This window comes from Gobio gobio (assembly GCF_949357685.1).
Source record: "Gobio gobio genome assembly, chromosome: 6".
In the NCBI taxonomy this organism is placed as follows: Eukaryota; Metazoa; Chordata; class Actinopteri; order Cypriniformes; family Gobionidae; genus Gobio; species Gobio gobio.
The window spans coordinates 57,956,705-57,978,716 of NC_137102.1; the positions used below are offsets into that span (position 1 = coordinate 57,956,705).

At 37.1% G+C, this 22,012-nt stretch overlaps 1 protein-coding gene across 1 annotated transcript; it reads left to right on the plus strand.

Annotated features, from left to right (window-relative positions):
* Positions 1 to 736: 736 nt before the first annotated feature.
* abhd8a (abhydrolase domain containing 8a) lies at positions 737 to 16,456 on the plus strand (the record flags this gene model as incomplete). Its single annotated transcript, XM_079819396.1, has 4 exons — positions 737 to 1,488; positions 3,208 to 3,378; positions 4,362 to 4,578; positions 16,214 to 16,456. 4 exons carry the CDS (start codon positions 737 to 739, stop codon positions 16,454 to 16,456), a joined length of 1,383 nt encoding a protein of 460 aa, XP_079675522.1.
* Between the last annotated feature and the right edge of the window lie 5,556 nt (positions 16,457 to 22,012).

Below are 22,012 nucleotides of genomic sequence, written 5' to 3' on the forward strand. Positions count from 1 at the left end.
ATTATATTATTTTGTGATTTGGTAGCAGATTTATTAGGATGCTGTCACTTTAAGAGCTGATGCGTGGATCCACTATACTGGTACACATGCATTTTCTTTCTCAACTGTTTACATTCACTTAAAACAGAACTGACTGTGTTTACATGAATACTCGCCAAGACCGGCATTTTGACATTATTTTGTGTGTATTTGACTGTTTAAGTGCAATAAGCAGCGAAAAAGAGCTCAATTTAGTGCTGAGAGGCTTTATATGGTGATCCTTTGGGTTTGCGCACAACATCTTGTGGGAATGAGTACAATTTTGTGCAATATGCGCAATCCCACGCTGAAATTCAAGCCCTGTAACAGCAACAATATTCATCTGGAGCAAATGAAGCCAGTGAGTGAGTGGAGGCGGGTTTGTGTGTCACTCGCTGTCGGAGAGACGAAAGAGAGAGAAAGAGACGCTGGTATTGTGTGTCTGTTCTGTGGAAAATGAGTATTGGAAGCGTTTCAGATATTTCAGTATCAATATCTATCAAAAAATCGATATTTTTGACAACACTACATTGCATTTGGTTCATCATTTCAGATGCCCTTTTAAAAGACTACAATTGAAAAATGTATAAATTGAAGCTAGTAGGAGTGACTGCATTACAAGCCATTGCTGAAATACACACGCATTTGGCGGGTTGTGGGTGTTAATGTCAAGCCCTGATTGTGATTTTAACTGTGTGTCTTCAGGTAAACCAGCGGCATGTTGACCAGCATCACCGAGAGCATCTTTTGCTGTCTGATGGGAAAGACGACCAGCGTTGTGTTGCCGGTTGAATCATCTGATGGCAAGCCCGCAGACGGATTCGAGTTCGTGGAGGTGAAGCCAGGACGGGTGCTGCGCGTGCGCCACATCCTCCCCGAACGGCCTGCGACCACAGAGGAACAACCAGAGCCGAGCAGCAGCGTCCACTGCAAGCGCAAGATCACGGTGTACCGCAACGGCCAGCTGGTGATCGAGAACCTGGGCGACGTTCTCCACTCCGAGATCCTGCAGTGCCAGAACGGAGACGTGGAGCAGTGCAGCACGGTCGAGGTGGAGCTGTCCGATTACACCACTGCGCCGTCCTCCCCGGATCCCAAACCCGCCCCGCCTCTTCCCACCTCGGACCAGCAGAAACCAGCTCCTCCGCCTAGACGCAGGCGACGGAAACCCAAGCGCACCGTGCTGATCGATACGGAGCGAATCATCAGCAGCTGTAAGGGGACGCATTCGGACGTGGCGCTGTTCTTCATCCACGGCGTGGGCGGCTCGCTGGACATCTGGGGGAGGCAGCTGGATTTCTTCTCACGGCTGGGGTACGAGGTCATCGCTCCTGATTTGGCAGGTCACGGCGCCAGCATTGCCCCTCAGATAGCGGCGGCGTACACCTTCTACGCCCTCGCAGAGGACCTGCGCGCCATATTCAAGAGATATGCCAGGAAACGGAACATCCTCATTGGTCACTCATACGGGTAGGCACTGCCTTTCTACTCAACGTCAGAGGTGGACAAAGTACACAACTCCATTACTTGAGTAAAAGTAAAAATACTATTGGTTAAAGGGTTAGTTCACCCAAAAATGAAAATTCTGTCATTAATTACTCACCCTCATGTCGTTGGACACCCGTAAGACCTCCGTTCATATTCGGAACACAAATGAAGATATTTTAGTTGAAAGCTGATGGCTGAGAAAGGCTTCACACAGGCCTCCATTGGCATTCAGTACATTGACACTTCCAAGATCCATGAAAGGCACTTAAAACGTCGTTACAAAGTCTATCTCACCACAGTGGCTCTACAATAATCATACAATGCGACGACAATAGTTTTTGTGCGCAAAAAAAAATCAAAATAACACCTTTATCCAACTTGTTCTCGACTTCCGTGTATGCCTCCACGACGCATGCGCGAGAATATGACGCAGATCCGGCGTTCGGACATATGACCCAGAAGCGATTTGTTTACGAGCAGAGGAAGACGCGCGTGTCTAAGCTGTTGGATTCTACATTGATCGTGCTTTAGGTCTCGGCGTAGTGCTCAAAATGGGGCTTAAGTGTGTATTTCATCGATTCCCGAACACCGGCGCTACGTCATATTCTCGCGCATGCGTCGTGGAGGCGCACACGGAAGACAAGAACAAGTTGGATAAAGGTGTTATTTTGATTTTTTTTTGCGCACAAAAACTATTGTCGTCGCATTGTATGATTATTGTAGAGCCACTGTGGTGAGATAGACTTTGTAACGACGTTTTAAGTGCCTTTCATGGATCTTGGAAGTGTCAATGTACTGAATGCCAATGGAGGCCTGTGTGAAGCCTTTCTCAGCCATCAGCTTTCAACTAAAATATCTTCATTTGTGTTCTGAAGATGAACGGAGGTCTTACGGGTGTCCAACGACATGAGGGTGAGTAATTAATGACAGAATTTTCATTTTTGGGTGAACTAACCCTTTAAATATTACTCCATTACAAGTAAAAGTTGTAAAGATCATTTTTTACTTAAGTAAAAGTACAGAAGTACTTTCTTTTAAAAGTACTTAAGGATCAAAAGTAAAAGTAAACGCATTATTTTATTATTGTTGCATTGTTGTATGAATGCACGCTGTTCCATCATGGTGGTTTAAGCCAGTCATGCTCCATCTGACATGCTAGCATATCTTTAAATACTTGCTTAAAGGGTTAGTGCACCCAAAAATGAAAATTCTGTCATTAATTACTCACCCTCATGTCGTTCGACACCCGTAAAGACCTCCGTTCATCTTCAGAACACAAATGAAGATATTTTAGTTGAAATCTGATGCCTCTGAAAGTCCTCCATTGGCACAATGGCACGGTTCACTCTCAAGACCCTTAAAAGGTACTAAAGACGTTGTTACAAAGTCCATCTCACTACAGTGGCTCTACAATAACTTTATGGAGTGACGAGAATAGTTTTTGTGCACAAAAAAACCCTAAATAATGACTTATATAGTGATGACGGTTTCAAAAAACGGCCTCATGAAGCTTCGAAGCGTTATGAATCAGTGAGTCGATTCAGCAGTTTGGATCGCCAAATTTCAGCAGTTTGGCGGTTTGACACGCGATCCGAATCATGATTCGACTATATTATGCATCCCTAATATATATATATATTCCTGGCACACTTTCATAAGCAATTATGGCTAACCCTGGCTAACCGTTTTGTTCCTGTGAAGGGTGTCGTTCTGTACGTTCCTGGCTCACGAGTATCCGGAGCAGGTGCATAAGGTGGTGATGATCAACGGAGGCGGCCCGACGGCGCTGGAACCCAGCCTGTGCTCCATCTTCCAGCTGCCCTCCTGCGTCCTGCACTGCCTGTCTCCCTGCCTCGCCTGGAGCTTCCTCAAGTAAGACCCACCATCACCACTTCACGCTAGTGTTAGACAGATATATCGGCCGATATTTGCGATTTTTGGCCGATACAAGGCTGCTGCGTTCGCCGATATTTTTTCCCTGCATTATTTACAGACAGGCGTCCACAGGGCAGCTCTCACCGTCTTGCTCTCCCTCCCTCGCGCATATTAATCAAAATCAATTGAGAATTGACACGATGGTAAAAGGTCGAAAGACTGAAGTTTCACGTGGAGCATTGGGAGATTTTTTCCTGAATTACCGCTGGTGTTGCTCTACAAGAGATTAAGTTAAGTGCACCTACACTCTAAAAAATGCTGGGTTAAAAATAACCCAAGTTGGGTTGAAAATGGACTAACCCATCAATTGGGTTGTTTTAAGCAAACACTTAACCCAACCGCTGGGTCAAAACAACCCAATTGCTGGGTTAGTCCATATTCAACCCAACTTGGTTTATTTTTAACCCAGCATTTTTTAGAGTGTAACCATTAAATGACTAGGTTGTAAATAGTTTTAAAATGAAGTATAGTACAGTCAGTGTGCACTTTATTATGCAGCTTGCTTGTTGATACTGTGTGCAACAGTGTAATTATTTTATTTATGCTTAAATATTTATTTTCAGAATTTATTTTCACTTTATTAACTCTTTTTTTTCTTGTTCTACCTCACCTGTTTTTACTATTTGTTAAATATAGTTTTTTTTAGTTCAATAAATGTTCCTTTTTTAAATTGTAAATTTTAAATTGTTATCATCGTGATCATTGTGTCATTTTTATGTTGTAAATTGAGGGAGCAAAAGCAGTATCGGCTCCAAATATCGGCTCAAGAAAATCGGCAGCCCGTATCGCTCATCGGCTAAGGCTGATGAAAAAAAACGGTATCGGCACTAAAAAAATCCATATCGGTCGATCCCTACTTCACGCCATGCAAAAAAGTGCCCGGTCATTGCATGTCAACTCTTCTTGTGTTTTCCACACAGAGCCGGTTTCGCCAGGCAGGGTGCTAAAGAGAAGCAGCTTCTGAAAGAGGGAAACGCCTTTAATGTCTCTCCGTTCGTTCTGCGGGCGATGATGAGCGGTCAGTACTGGCCGGAGGGGGATGAAGTTTACCACGCTGAGCTGACCGTCCCCATACTGCTGGTGCACGGCATGTATGACAAGTTTGTACCAATTGAGGAGGATCAGCGGATGGCAGAGGTTCGTGCACATCAAATGCATTTCCGTTGTGTTGTGAGTCTGTCTTTGGCTGCGTCACAAATCACATACTTCTACTATGCACTAAGGCCGCATTTACACTGCGGGTCTTGATGCACAATTGACCTATCGGTAAGCCCCTCCCCTCAAACGCAGATGAGCCAATAGCAGTTGAGTATCAGTTGCGCTGGGACCGGAACTCGGACATCTTTAGGTTTCAGCGCCATAGAGATGCATTGGAAAATCCAAAGCTCTCATCGGTTTGATAGTCTTTATGCTACAAAAATGGTAAAACGATGTGCCTGGGGTGCTGTAACACTGATTCCAGGGATCCTGAGAGGATTTTATGTTTGTCATACTCTTGTTAAGTTACGATTAAAGTCCCTGCTAACATACAAAATGAAATAACTGTCATGTAATGTTTACACAGGGTACCCGCGGGATCTTAAAAAGTCTTAAATGTCTTTAAATTTCAAAATCAAAATTTTAGGCCTTAAAAAGTCTTAAATTCGCTGAAGTATTGAGTTCTAGGTCTTAAATAATTTTAAACGGGTCTTAATTTTCCTACGTCCATGTAACGCTACCTCTTGCTCATTGAAATGCTCCGGCAGTGCTTTAGTGTGTGTGTGTGTGTGTTGTAGTTCGTTCTTTTGCTAGTCCAACTATAGTTCGCTGTTTTACAACTACAAATGAGACCAGCATGCATCTTATATTGCAGCCAATCAGCTTTCATGTTATTGGCGCAAGGCTCTTTTGGATTGTACCACAGACACACATCAAACGGATTTTATTCTTCAGCTTCAGTTCTCCAGTTCTTCCAGTTCACGCGATCGTGAAAGCGAAGGCGAATCTTTCTTACCTGCCATCTTGCATAATGACCAAATAAAAGTATGATATTCCCGATAGCACTAAAAAAGCAATGTAAACCCCGAACTGATTCGCTACTGCCACACGGACAGATGTCAGACTGGCTGCGGATTCTGTGCACGCGTTTGCCGCCTGTCAGTGCTCGCGCGACTGAACCGAATGTGTTCTATTTCTAGGCGCATTACTGTAGGTCTTAAAGTGAAAGCAACCCAATATAGCCTAGCCTATACCCGCTCCTGTCTGTGTAGTTCATTAAACAACAGCAACGGGGAAAAACAAACAGTAGCCTACCTAAACTAAAGCACTGTTTGTATCTGTATATTTAAGTTGTACTTATCTGTCCTATTGTCAAACAAGATTCATGCATTTTGTTTGTTTTATTGCCATGTGTGACTATTGTGCATCTAACATAATGATATGGTAAATGTGGCATCCTAATTATGAAAAAAAAAAACATGCACATTTCTGAAAATGACCACCACCACAAAATCAGTAATTTTGATCTCACAATTATATATATATATATATATATATATATATATATATATATATATATATATATATATATATATATATATATATATATATATATATATATATATATATATATATATGTGTGTCTGCATGCAAACACACACTCACACTCTACCGGTCAAAAGTTTGAGAAAGGTATTTAAAGAAGTCTCTTCTGCTCACCAAGGCTGCATTTATTTGATCCAAAATACAGCAAAAACACTTATTGTGATTGTTGTTATTGTTTTTTTACAATTTAAAATAACTCTTTTTATATTTGAATATGCAATTTATTTCTGTGATTCAAAGCTGAATTTTCAGCATCATTACTACAGCCTTTAGAGTCACATAATCCTTCAAAAACCTTTTTTTTTACTTTCTATTTCAGATAAATGCTGTTCTTTAGAACTTTCTATTCATCAAAGAATCCTAAAAAAAAATGTTTTACACAACTGTTTTCAACACTGATAATAATCATAAATGTTTGTTGATCATCAAATCCTCATATGAGAATGATTTGTGAAGGGGCATGTGACACTGAAGACTGGAGTAATGATGATGAATTCAGCTTTGATCACATGAATAAATGACACTTTACTATATATTCACATAGAGAACAGTCACAACAGAACTGTCACAATTTTACAGATTTTTTGTATTTTTAATAACATAAATGCAGCATTGGTGAGCAGAAGAGACTTCTGTAAAAACATTAAAAAGTCTTACCGTTCTCAAACTTTTGACCGCTAGTGTGTTTGTATATTAATCCTGGTGGGATTGAGCTATGAGGAAGTGCAAGTTTACAAATACTTTGTTCAATTTGAATAAATTAATTTGCTTTGCAAGTCATTTTGTGATTCTGCATTTCCTATTGTACGTTTTTTTTATTGCGTTATATAGGTCTTAAATTTAATTCATAATGGTCTTAAAAAAGTCTTAAAAAGTCTTAAATTTGACTTGGTGAAACCTGCAGATACCCTGTTACAGTGTAGGTCAAAAACACATAACGAAGGTCTACATGTGACAGATTTTATTGTGATTTATCGTCTAATTTGTTTTTGTATATGTATTTTTTTTTTTGATGACCCGCTTACATCATCTTTTAAAAGCAACCCGTATCCGATATTTGCATTTACACTATACACTGGCAAAACAGACCAAGATGTTCTGACCCGGAAAAGGCGGCATATACAATGGACGCAGATGAAATGATTACACGGTACAGTGTCTTCACCCCAAAGGCTTAAAGGGATAGTTCACCCAAAAATGAAAATTAGCCCATAATTTACTCACCCTCAAGCAGGGCTTAAAAACGGAAAAAAATATCAATCGGTTCACTCTGAGCAGAATTGATATTTTAACGTTTCCGTTTTTGCGTTCCTCATTAAACATTACTGTTCCGAAAACGGTTTGATTTGAAAAAATACCGGTTAATAACATTATTTATACATATTTGTTTAAAGAATAGGCTAAATTAAAATAAAGACTTATTTTCACTCAATAATAATATAACGCATGATAATTAAACTTGAATATTTATTTCATAACACTTTTAAAACCACAACAGAAATACATGCATTAATTACAAAGCATAAACAGATGGACAAATATTGGCCTGTTTTAATGGAGCGGAAAGTGGCCCTCTATATGCCTATTCTTTTCAGAAGAGTGATAATATTCTTTGTACATAACTTTTTTTTCAACACGACTTGTTTTAAAAATTGCATGAATAAAGAATATTAAACTGGATAACCATTGCTCTTTTAATGCACCGTCAACTGCTAATTTCAAAGCAAACACTGCGCAACACGTCCTTGCATCACATTATCAAATTCTATCAGCTAATAAAGCTTGATCATTTAATGCAATATAACATAACATTTAATATGAAGAATCAACCGTCTATAGAAAACATTGACCTGTCCTGTATTGGCAATCTGAAAGACTATAGGAAAAATGTTTGATAGATGCTATAGCCTGGATAGGCTTAAACAAAATCCATAAACTAGCCTAAATCAGTCTATTTACTGCTTATTTAAACGTTTGAAAAGAATGTCCTCCAATACCTGCGCTTTCATTGTAGACCTCAGTGGGGAAAGAAATGTACTTGAGGCATGTAAATGCGCGCTCACACTGATTGCGTACCGGTAGATTCATAGATGATGGTGCGCGGGCATTTCACTCACGCTTGATCCGTCAACGTCACATGCTGTACTACTCTATTCATGATTGGTCACTGCCAAATTAAAATATTAAAGAGAACGATAAAATAACGTTATTAACCGGTTAATGGTCATTTCAAATTAACGTTTCTGTTCAGAACGATTCAAATTGATTTTGATTTTTGTTTTCGTTTTTGTTCCTCTTAAAATTCCGTTCGTTTCCGGTTTTTGTTTTCGTTCCTTGAACCGGTTCAGAGCCCTGCCCTCAAATCATCCTATTCTTCTTTCAGGCGAATAAAATCTGAGTTATATTCCAAAAGTCCAGGCTAATCCAAGCATTAGAATTAGATTTATGGTTGCTCTGTTTTTGAAGTCCATAAAAAGTGCATCTGTCCGTCATATAACTGCTCCACGTGGCTCTGGGGTGTTAATAAAGGCCTTCTGAAGCGAATCGACGCGTTTGTGTAAGAAAAATATCCATATTTAAAACTTTATAAGTAAACTTTCGGCCGACCGGCTTCCCTGTTCAATTTATGGAAAAATTGTTGAAAGTTCCCCTGCCGATCGAAAGACTAACTCGACCAGGTCTTGAGGTAACTATCTTGAGTTTCACTTTCAACATTCAACCCTTTTCCACGGAAGCCGGTCGGTCGAAAGTTTACTTGATACATTTTTAAATATGGATATTTTTCTTACACAAACGCGTCGATTCGCTTCAGAAGGCCTTTATTAAAGGGTAAATTCACCCAAAAATGAAATTTCTTCCATTAATGGCTCACCCCAATAATGTTCCACACCCGTAAGACCTCCGTTCATCCTCGGAACACAGTTTAAGATATTTTAGATTTAGTCCGAGGGCTTTCAGTCCTTTGAATGTAAGTGTATGCACACTTTGCTGTCCACGTCCAGAAAGGTAATGAAAACATCATCAAAGTAGTCCATATGTGACATCATTTGGTAAGTTAGACTCTTTTGAAGCGTCGACAATACATTTTGGTCCAAAAATAACAAAAACTAAGACTTTATTAAGCATTGTCTTCTCTTCCGGTTTTGTTTGAATCCGCGTTCATGACGCCACAGTGACGCTGCTGACGTAAGACGCTGTGACGTGTTATCTGGTGCGACAGAGCTTCGTTTGTAGTCTGAGGGAGACGCACGCTGTAAACAAGCTGTTCTACATTGTTTGTATTGCTATATTTTTTATAAAATGGTGCGTAAGTGTGCATGTCCCGGATGCCCTAATCGCCAAAAAAGAACATGACGACGTAAGACTGTGACTGACGTCAGCAGCGTCACTGTGGCGTCATGAACGCGGATTCAAACAAAGCCGGAAGAGAAGACAATGCTTAATAAAGTCTTAGTTTTTGTTATTTTTAGACCAAAATGTATTGTCGACGCTTCAAAAGAGTCTAACTAACCAAATTATGTCACATATGGACTACTTTGATGATGTTTTCATTACCTTTCTGGACGTGGACAGCAAAGTGTGCATAGACTTACATTCAAAGGACTGAAAGCCCTCGGACTAAATCTAAAATATCTTAAACTGTGTTCCGAGGATGAACGGAGGTTTTACAGGTGTGGAACCACATTGGGGTCATTCATGGAAGAAATTTCATTTTTGGGTGAACTAACCCTTTAACCTGCACTTTTTATGGACTTCAAAAACAGAGCAACAATAAATCAAATTCGAATGCTTGGATTAGCCTGGACTTTTGTAATATAACTCCGATTTTATTCGTCTGAAAGAAGAATGTCATATACACCTAGGATGAGTAAATTATGGGATAATTTTCATTTTTGGGCGAACTATCTCTTTAAAAGACATGAAACCTCCGCATTATTTCACTGTGTCGTACCTCCGTCTTCCATCGCGTCATTAGTGTCATGTGATCGCAGTTCGCGTCCACCTGAGTTGACGTCATTCGCCTCCGTTCCTTTTTCAATGACGTACGACACGCATTTACTGGGGAATATCTGATTTGACCACTTACATGGCAGATGCAAATGCACGTATCCGAATCATATCGGATTTATTACCACATATGAGTGAGGCCTGAATCCGATCTGAGGATATCGGAATTTATGCTTTTTTTTTCTGCTTACACGTTCACGTTATATCCGATCTGTCCGAAAAATCGGAATTGGGTCTCTTGAACCATGCAGTGTAAATGGGGCCTAAATGCACGAAGCATTTTGCTCCTGAAACCTGTCAAGAACTAGCCTGGCGTGGCCATACTCAATTCTAGTCAGAATATGAGTCTGGTACCGCTCCATTGAGCTTTGATTATGGGGCGCGTTTCAACCGAGCCAGGAAAGACCTCAATTGGAAAGACCTACAACCAATCAGAGCAACGGAGCGACGCGTAACGTTAGTTGTCAAATGTCAACAGAACTCAACTGCACTGTGTTACCAAGTCCGTGTTTTTCTCCATGTCCGCGGGTTGAAGCGACCCCAATTATGTGATTATATAAACCCAGGAATGCGAATTTTAGCAGGCAACCTTGCCAAAATAACATATTTTGCCAACCAAACGCCATTTTTTTCCGGAGAACCCCCCGGAAAGTTATTGTTTTGGGCTATAGTTTTGAGTAGCAATTGTGCGCGACATTGCAAAAACACTTGGAAACCCTGTCTGCACGCACGCTGGATTAAGTAACGTTAGAATAAAAAGATGAGTGTAAACGATCTTTGCCAGTAATAAAATAATTTAAGGATACACAGAGTACTTACCAACACGATCATCGTTTCTGAGAGAAATAGTGAAGGTGAACGCATATACGAACAAGTTCTCCGTTTAGGATGAGAGCAAATTCAACCCAAGCGCCTTTGATGACGTGGATGATTACGTTACTGTTGATCATCTGTCCATCATCGTCTAAAGCCCGCCCTGACAATTTCATTGGTCCGAACAGTTTCTGTTCGGGCATAATTACTCCTCTATGGAGCGAGTCCAGACCGAAATGCCCGAGCAAAAAAAATTGTGGGCGGGGCTAAATTCGGCTGGCATCCAGGCTAGTCAAGAACATGTCCAGGTCAGAATTCAACTCAAAATCAAAAGAAAGAAATGTGAATTTCATAAAAAAATTAAGCCTATTTTTAAGATATTTTACTCTTTACAACGTATTCATATATCATAGCAGAACTTAATGTACTACGGTACCTTTAATTATTCTGATTTATATAAAATTGTCATATTGCAGTCTTTTTTTTAAACTGCAATACTGTACTTCAATAATGATGAGATTCAACACTGAGAATAATGAGAAGTACATAAACACTCCAAAGTCAAATGGACAATTATGAGCATTTACGGTCTGAATATGCTTAATTGTCTTGAGAACAATGTCACCGTGCAATGGTCCTATGGTCCTAAAAAGGCTTCATTTTCATCTTCATGCAAAATATAGTTTATTGTTTCTTAATATATACAGTACCAGTCAAAAGTTTGGAAACATTACTATTTTTTGTTTTTTTTAAGAAGTCTCTTATGCTCATCAAGGCTGCATTTATTTGAGCAAAAATACAGAAAAAACAGTAATATTGTGAAATATTATTACGATTTAAAGGAACTGTATGTAGGATTGTGGCCAAAACTAGTACTGCAATCACTTTTATATTACTGTAGAGCGGTGTATCCCCTCTCCCCCTTCTTAGTCATTTTTTATCCAAAAAGTTTGTAGCTGCAACTGTGTTAACTAGAGCAGAGCTGGCAACCCGGATGCCGAAACACTACTGACTTCGTGATTGGTAGATAGGTGGAGGGTGGCGCTTCAGGCCAAAACACAACATGTCAACATCAACATCAGTTGAGGGCTGCAACTTCACTTTTAAAATGACAATATCCTGGCCGGACAACTGTTGTCAGTGATATAAGTTTTTTAAATTAACATGATTTCTTAATGTCTAGTGACATATCAGGGCCATTTTATGATTAATTGAAATACATTACTTACATACAGTTCCTTTAAAATAACTCTTTTCTATTTGAATATACTTTAAAATATAATTTATTCCTGTGATCAAATCTGAATGTTCAGCATCATTACTCCAGTCTTCAGTGTCACATGATCCTTCAGAAATCATTCTGATATGATGATTTATTATCAATTTTGGATACAGTAGTGCTGCTTAATATTTTTTTATAACCTGTGATACTTTTTCAGGATTCATTGATGAATAAAAAGTTAAAAAGAACAGCATTTATTTAAAATAGAAATCTTTATTTTGTTGAAAGAAATTAATACTTTTATTCTGTTTGGATGTGTTAAATTGATAAAAGGTGATAGTAAAGACTTATATTGTTAGAAAAGATTTCTATTTTGAATAAATTTGTTCTTTTTGTACGTTTTATTCATCAATAAATCCTGAAAAAAGTATCACATATTCAAAAAAAAATCTTAAGCAGCACAACTGTTTCCAACATTGATAATAAATCAGCCTTAGAATAATTTCTGAAGGATCATGTGATCATATAAACAAATATTTCTGTAACCAGCGCCGCTGAAAAAGTGGGCGGACAGTGCCTTAGCACAATGGCTATGTTTCTGCAACTGGCCCCTGGCCCCTGGCCCCTGGCTGAATATATGTGTACAGTCAATCGCCAGCTCCGCCCCATTTTAGAGGAGCTTTCATTCCAGCTGCCACTCAGTGAGTGCATCCGCAGTGACTCTCGCCTACTGTCACACCATACCCTCGACTTTTGATTTTGTGGTAAATGTTTGTGGGACTCTTGTACTGTATGCAGGACGAATAGTATGTGAAGTATGATGCAGCCTTTGACTGTGATCAGTGTGTGTGTGTGTGTGATGTCGGCTCACTCATGACTCTTCAACACAAGAGTGTCTCTGTGCCGTAATGGGCTGTTCATTACACGCGTCCTCGTGCAGATGTGCTCTGAATCAAACACTGGCGTCTCATTGTGCTGCTGGAACTCTTGCTGAAGTCAGTGAGGAGTGAGGACTTCCTGCAGGCACACAAATGATGAAAAACACAAAGTTTGCCTTTTCTGCAAAACTGTGCATTAGAAACTGCAAAATCAAACTATAAGACTGACCGTCACTGATATACAAACATACAAAAAATAACAGGTTTAACATTAGTTTTATAAATTATATATCATGTAATTAAAATATTTTTGATATTTTATATATATATATAAAATATTTTTGATAATTTATATATAAAATATATATATATATTATAAATAATAAAAAAAAATTTATATGTAACTGACATGATACATGATACAAATACTATATAAATAATACATAATATTCATATATATATATATATATATATATATATATATATATATATATATATATATATATATATATATATATATATGAATATTATGTATTATTTATATAGTATTTGTATCATGTATCATGTCAGTTACATATAAAAAATATATATATTTTATTATTTATTAGATTAAATTATATACACATGTACATTACATTTTTTTATATTTTATATAAACATTATTTACATAAACAGTTACAAATACATTTATATATTCATACTATTATATATGCGTGTACATAATGTATTTATTTGTACTTGTCTTTATTAAATTCAAATATATTTGCATAAAATGCATTATATTTTAGCATTTAAATTATATGTAATTTACATATAAATTAGATTTATTAGTTTTTATCATAATATATGTATTATATTTTTATTTTTATGAATTATTGTATTGTATTATTAGAAATTAGATTAAATTATATACACATATATATTAAATATATATTTTATGTATACCTTATTTACATAAGCATTTACAAATACATGTCTATTATATATTTATATACATTTGTGTATATACTGTATTTATTTTTACAGTATACAAATAAATATTTATTTTTAAATTTCTTTACTTATTATATTAAAATAAATGTACATATAAATTAGATTCATTTATTTTGTATTTAATATATTTATCATATTTGATTATTATTAATTATTTAATCATGTTATTTATTAATTATTAGAAATTTGATTAAGTTAAATATATATACACATTAAATGTTATATTTTAATATAATTATATTTGCAACATTTCATCTCAATTTTTTATTGGAGTTTTTTCTCACAATTCTGACTTATCTTGGAATTCTGAATTTTTTTCTAGTAATTCTAACTTTTTATCTCGCAATTGCAACATTTGATATACATTTTTTATTTGACTTTTTTTCTCACAATTTGACTTTTTTCTAGGAATTCAAATATAATTATGTTGTATTTTAATATAATATTTATATAAAATATATTTTTGTAAAGTATGTAAGGGTTTAAAAATATTGAAGTTATGTGATTTATATATAAATTATATAGATACAAACACACACACACACGTTGGGTTTTCATGTTTTTTATGGGGACTTTCCATAGGCGTAATGGTTTTTATACCGTACAAACCGTATTTTCTATCCCCTTACACTGCCCCTGCCCCTAAACCTACCCATCACACACACACACACACACACACTGCCCCTGCCCCTAAACCTACCCATCACACACACACACACACACACACTGCCCCTGCCCCTAAACCTACCCATCACACACACACACACACACACACTGCCCCTGCCCCTAAACCTACCCATCACACACACACACACACACACACACACACTGCCCCTGCCCCTAAACCTACCCATCACACACACACACACACGTTGGGTTTTCATGTTTTATGGGGACTTTCCATAGGCGTAATGGTTTTTATACCGTACAAACCGTATTTTCTATCCCCTTACACTGCCCCTGCCCCTAAACCTACCCATCACACACACACACACACACACACACACACTGCCCCTGCCCCTAAACCTACCCATCACACACACACACACACACACACACACACACACTGCCCCTGCCCCTAAACCTACCCATCACACACACACTGCCCCTGTCCCTAAACCTACCCATCACACACACACACACACACACACACACACACACACACACACACACACACACACACACACTGCCCCTGCCCCTAAACCTACCCATCACACACACACACACACACACACACACACACACTGCCCCTGCCCCTAAACCTACCCATCACACACACACACACACACACGTTGGGTTTTCATGTTTTATGGGGACTTTCCATAGGCGTAATGGTTTTTATACCGTACAAACCGTATATTCTATCCCCTACCCCTAAACCTACCCATAACAGGAGACATTCTGCATTTTTACATTTTCAAAAAACATCACTGAGTCTGATTTATAAGATGTTTTCCTCATGGGGACCTAAAAATGTCCCCACAAGGATGAGGATTTCGGATATTGCCATCTTTGTGGGGACATTTTGTCCCCATAACGTAGGGATTACCAGTCCACACACACACACATGTTTGTTTTTGTGAAATGTGAGGACATTCCATAGGCGTAATGGTTTTTATACTGTACAAACCGTATTTTCTATCCCCTTACACTGCCCCTGCCCCTAAACCTACCCATCACACACACACACACACACTGCCCCTGCCCCTAAACCTAGCCCTCACAGGAGACTGTGCAGTTCACTTTCTGTGAAAAAAAACTTGTTCTGTGTGATTTATAAGCATTTTGAAAAGTGAGGACATGGGGAACGTCCTGATATTTCACCCTCTTTTTGTAATACCTATGTCATACCCATGTCATTATACACATTTGTGTCCTGATATTTCACGAAAACATGCCCACACACACACACACACACACACACACACACACACACACACACACACACACACACACACACACACACACACACACACTGCCCCTGCCCCTAAACCTAACCCTCACAGGAGACTGTGCAGTTCACTTTCTGTGAAAAAAAACTTATTCTGTGTGATTTATAAGCATTTTGAAAAGTGAGGACATGGGGAACGTCCTCATATTTCACCCTCTTTTTGTAATACCAGTGTCATTATACACATTTGTGTCCTGATATCTCACGAAAACATGCCCACACACACACACACACACACACACACGTGTTATAAAATATTCTACAATATAATAAAAAATAAATAAAAGACATATTTTTCTAAAATGTAAACTGTCTTGATTTCAGATCCTCCTGTTTGCATTCCTGAAAGTGATCGAGGAAGGCAGTCACATGGTGATGATGGAGTGCCCGGAAACGGTCAACACGCTCCTGCACGAGTTTTTCCTCTGGGAACCGGACAATTCCAAAAAGGACACAGTTACCAAGGTAACGGCTGCCCAGACCCCGGCCAACAGCGCCACGCCCGTCCAGACGCTCAGCGTGGCCAACGGCAGCATCACCAAGGTCAACAAGCCCCTTAACAAGTAACCTGATGATTGACGCTTGTGGGGTAAACCAATCAGAAGGCTGATGATGGCAGGCTGAAACCGTCTCCTTGGCTGAGAGCTGATTTTTCTGTCAGAAGGCCCTAGCGGGTGTCGAGAAAGATTCACGGGTTCAAAGAGACTCTAGCGATGAGGGGGGGGGAAACAAGCAGCTGATTTTAAACCAATGATGGTGGTTTATCACAATGCCTTTGTATCTCTCTGCTACCTTTGGACAATATCTTTCCTTCTTGTGCTATCTAAACAAAAGGACCGGACGTCCGAAATCAAAGCGCTGGTGTCCGGGCGGGACACGAGAAAACACAGTCAACCCAAGACAGGAGAGTGTTTAAAGTCAACCCATTTTACTTCCATACTAACACACACACATATCGGGTGGTTGAAAAGAACAGCTTTTACTCGTGTTGACTTTGTACAGAGTCCGTGTTCATGTTACACAAGTACTAATACTGAGATTTCAACACGTCTTCCCCTATAAACAGACGTAGAAAATTCTGTTCAAACATCTTAAAACTCCTCGAAAGATGACGTACTGTTAACAAACGTTATTGAAACAAATTGAACGGATTTAAGAACAAAACAACAGATTCACAAAGGACAAGCCAAAACATCAGATGGAAATCGAGCGTCTCGCAAAAGGGAAATTTCATGCCAGTTGGCACTTGTTCGTCTCTTAGCAACTAGAAAGTCGGGCGTTAGAGCAGATTCACGGATAGAGAGAGAGAGAGAGAGAGAGAGAGAGAGAGAGAGAGAGAGAGAGAGAGAGAGAGAGAGAGAGAGAGATGGTGCTGAGGAAAAACAGGATATAAGCTACAGTATCACATAATCTAGAATCTGATCATCAGGTTGATCCGATCATGTGCAATGTGATGACAACGCATTTGCTAAATGGGACAGATCGTCTGTCTATGCAAGGAACAGCGGGCGGCTTCTGCAGTCTCCGGCCGGTTGCCATGGCAACATGTAGTGGAGAGCCGGAAGTCTGGTCCGTGTGACCCTCGGATCATTGGGAGAGAACGGCCGGCTCCGAACGTTTATGCAAAGGAAGCAAGTCAAACATCCCTGTGTCAGAGCGGATGAATCGGTGGACATATTTTTTTCAGGTATTTATGTAATTAACAAATGTCCACTTATCATTTTAACAATGTTGAAAACATAGATGTTTATTATATTAATAATAGCCTAATTGGACACAGATACGGAACTTGGGCAATTAAAACAATGCACTATTGTTCAAAGGTTTGGTGTCGATACAATTTTTTTTAAATAAAGAAATGAATACTTTTATTCAGCAAGGATGCATTAAATTGATCAAAATTTAAATCTGTTTTATTTATTTTTTCCATTCCATTTTTTCCCCGTTTTAACTTTACTCTGTTTTAAATTAAATTAAATTAATCCAAAAGCAACTCTTAATTATTTTAAATCATGAAACTTGTACAATTTATTCAAAACATTTTTTTTCTCAAATTCCATTATTCCAAAATCAGTTTTATGTTTGAATATTTCTATTTTAATGGTTTAAATTTTATTTTAATAAGCAAAGGCATGTCTAATTAATTGAATTCATAATTTGTTTTATAAATGAAATGTTTTACCCCCAGAAATTCTCTGTTGTGTATTTTAATTCATCTTTTAATTAAATGAAAATTAAACACAACTGAGGTTTGCTGTTAAAATGGAAATATGGATTTATAAAAACATTAAGTTTAATAATAATTGAATTATTATTATTATTACTACTAATACTAGTAGTAGTTTTATCCAGCGTACTCTGTACTCTGTAAATTATTCATCCAAAAGCAACTCTAATTATTTTAAATCATGAAACTTATACAATTTAACAGCAATTTATTTAAAAAATATAGCCAAAATTACATTATTAGAGCCCTATGAAATAAATTTTATTCTTTCTCAAATTCCATTTTATTCTTTTTTTGGATTTCATGTTAATGTTTAAATTAAATTTTAATAAGAAAAGGCATGTCTAATTAATTAAATACGTTTTTTTGTATATATAATAATAATAATAGGGCCCTTAGAAATTTTTTTTTTTTTTCAAAAAATTCATTGTTGTGTAATTTAATTAATATTTTAATTAAATGAAAAATAAACCCTTTCTCTTTTATTGGTAAACAAACTGCTGTTACTGTTAAAATGGAAACATGGAAGAAAAATTGTGATTATTACTTATATATTAATTGTATTTCTTCTACTACTACATTAAGACTTACATTCTACTGTACAATATTAATATATTTCTGTCACAATATCTTCAAGTTAAACCGGACTTTTATTTTACATTAAAGTTTCTGTATGTTTATGATGTGACGATCAGATCAAATGAATGTAATGTATCTAAATGGTCTTTCTGCAGCTTAATATTCAGACATTAGTCCATATCGTGATTTGATATCAGTGAATTGACCTACTTTTGATTTATTCATCCAAGATTCAACAAATTCCGTGACAGAATATTCCATTTTTATGACTGAATTCTGCGATTCCATAAATGCAGGCTTTTTTCCAGAAAACATTAAAAATAAATCTTACTGACCCCAGACTTTTGAACAGTAGTATGCACTGTAAATTCCAAACTACACAACACATTACAACAATAAAATACACTCGCTTCACTCGAATTCAGCTGAAGAGAGTCTACACCTTTTTCTAATGTGCTGAGAAGAAACGTAGACCTTGCAGTCCGCTAAATTATTACTGTGTGATTGATAGAAGAATTGAAGATATCTGAAAGAGATATTATAGAGTAGATTACAGGTGAATGAGTGGCTGGATGCCAGTGTTTAACATCAGCTCAGTTGCAGTGTTACAGAGAGAACGGATCTTATTCCAGAGTATATTCTGCTAAAGACTTCCATCTGTAGCCTGCTGTCGTTTAGCATAGACAATAATTTTCACTAGTCCTTAAATAACATTTACAGTGATGCACTTAATGTATGATCTGAGGAGTGTTACTGGATTTTACATGGTCATAATAGGACAACATAATGGAAAAACAGTGATTAACATGTACTGTGATGTTTAAGTCTTGTGGCTATATATTCAAAATGGTGTATTTGATCTATTTATCCCAGTGCCTCATAGACTTCCATTGAAAGTGCATTACTGTACATGCAAAAATGATTCATTCTGACAGATGTGGTTCATACAGCTTAAGTTGCACCAAACCCAGAATATTTATTTAAATGTTACTTGCATATACAATTACATTGTAATGCAGTGCAGATGATATACTGTACATGTTATTGCAGCCACTCCTGTGAATTAGAAAACAAAAACTATTGTGTGTTTTTGACAAAAACTTGCCTATGCGTAGCTGTGGCTGTACTACCTAAAGGTCTGTTTGCACCAAGAACAATAACTATAAAAGATAACTATATTAGCACCCACACCTACAGACAATAAAGTGTTTACTGCAGTTTTGTCATCTGCCGCTTTAAATGCTCAAGCTCTTAAACGCAGGATGGATTCGGATTGGCTGTTAATGTTTAATCGTTCATTAACTGGAGTAAAATCCTTTTCTCGTTATAGTAGTGGTGTGTATGGAAGCTTGTTTCTGCCACTGAATAAAAAATAAAAAAGGTAATTGCGACTTTTAATCTCACAATTCTGACTTTTTTTTTTCTCCGAAAGAAAAAAGAAGTCAGAATTCTGAGAAAAAGTCAGAATTCCTAGAAAAAATCTGAATTCCAAGATAAAAAGTCAGAATTCCTAGAAAAAAGTCAGAATTCCGGGATAAAAAAGTTGCAATTGCGAGAAAAAAGTCAGAATTCCTAGAAAAAAAGTCAGAATTCCGAAATAAAAAGTCAGAATTCAGAGATAAAAAGTTGCAATTGCGAGATAAAAAGTCAATTCTTAGAAAAAAGTCAAATTCAGAGATAAAAAAGTCAGAAAAAAATTGATAAAAAGTCTGAATTCTTAGAAAAAAGTCTGAATTCTGAGATAAAGTCAGATAAAAAAAAGATAAAAAGTCAGAAATCCTAGAAAAAAGTCAGAATTCCTAGAAAAAAAATCATAATTCCAAGATAAAAAGTCAGAATTCCATGATAAAGTCAGAATTCCTAGAAAAAGTCAGAATTCTGAGATAAAAAGTCAGAATTCTGAGATAAAGTCAGAATTCCGCGATAAAAAGTCAGAATTCTGAGATAAAAAGTCAGAATTCTTAGAAAAAGTCAGAATTCTGAGATAAAGTCAGAATTCTTAGAAAAAAGTCAGAATTCTGAGATAAAAAGTCAGAATTCCTAGAAAAAAAGTCAGAATTCCTAGAAAAGTCAGAATTCTGAGATAAAAGTCAGAATTCCTAGAAAAGTCAGAATTCTGAGATAAGTCAGAATTCCTAGAAAAAGTCATAATTCCGAGATAAAAAGTCAGAATTCCGAAATAAAAAGTCAGAATTCCTAGAAACAAAAATCAGGATTCCGAGATAAAAAGTCAGAATTCCATGATAAAGTCAGAATTCCTAGAAAAAAAAGTCAGAATTCCTAGAAAAGTCAGAATTCCGAAATAAAAAGTCAGAATTCCTAGAAACAAAAATCAGAATTCCGAGATAAAAAGTCAGAATTCCATGATAAAGTCAGAATTCCTAGAAACAAAAAATCAGAATTCCGAGATAAAAAGTCAGAATTCCTAGAAAAAAAAGTCAGAATTCCTAGAAAAGTCAGAATTCTGAGATAAAAAGTCAGAATTCCTAAAAAAAGTAATAATTCCGAGATAAAAAGTCAGAATTCCGAAATAAAAAGTCAGAATTCCTACAAACAAAAGTCCATGATAAAAATATATAATATATATATATAAAAACATGAATTCCATGATAAAAAGTCAGAGATAAAATGTTGCAATTGCTAAAAAACATTCAGAATTGTGAGAGAAAAAGTCAGAATTGCATGAAAAATATCTTTATAATTCACATCGTTATATACCGCAATTCTGATAAAAAGCCAGAATTGTGAATTATCTTTTAAATTGTTTTATTCCGTGGCAGAAACAAGCTTGGTATAGGCTATTCTTTTAGAACGTTTTTTTAAACGTCTTCATCGTTGCGTTATCGTTCTTGGAGTGAACAGGCTTCACATCTTGTAGATAAGCGTTTATATGACTGGTCTAAATGATTCACTTTCGGATATTGGTCATAGTATATCCTGCCCTAAGGCTGACCATTTTAAGAGGGTTAGCAGCTACATCGTTTTAACATCATAAGGAAAATATAATCCAAAGATTTCATAAGCAAGCATCACTTCTGCTCATATTTAGGACTGGCAGATGCAAAACACCATAGCAACCATGTAGCAACACTCTCAGATCAGTCACATGATGGAACCGTTGCGCAACAGAAGACACAAAGAAACAATTAAAAATCCCTGGTTTCTAATTCACAGACGGGAGCAATAATGCTTTTCTACAGGAATGGTGTGCCTGGGAGAGTGTGTTGAGAGACTATACAATACAATAAATGAACAACACTGGCCAATACTGTTAAAAACTGCCAAAGGTCCGGAGCTAAAATCGGTCAAATGGACTA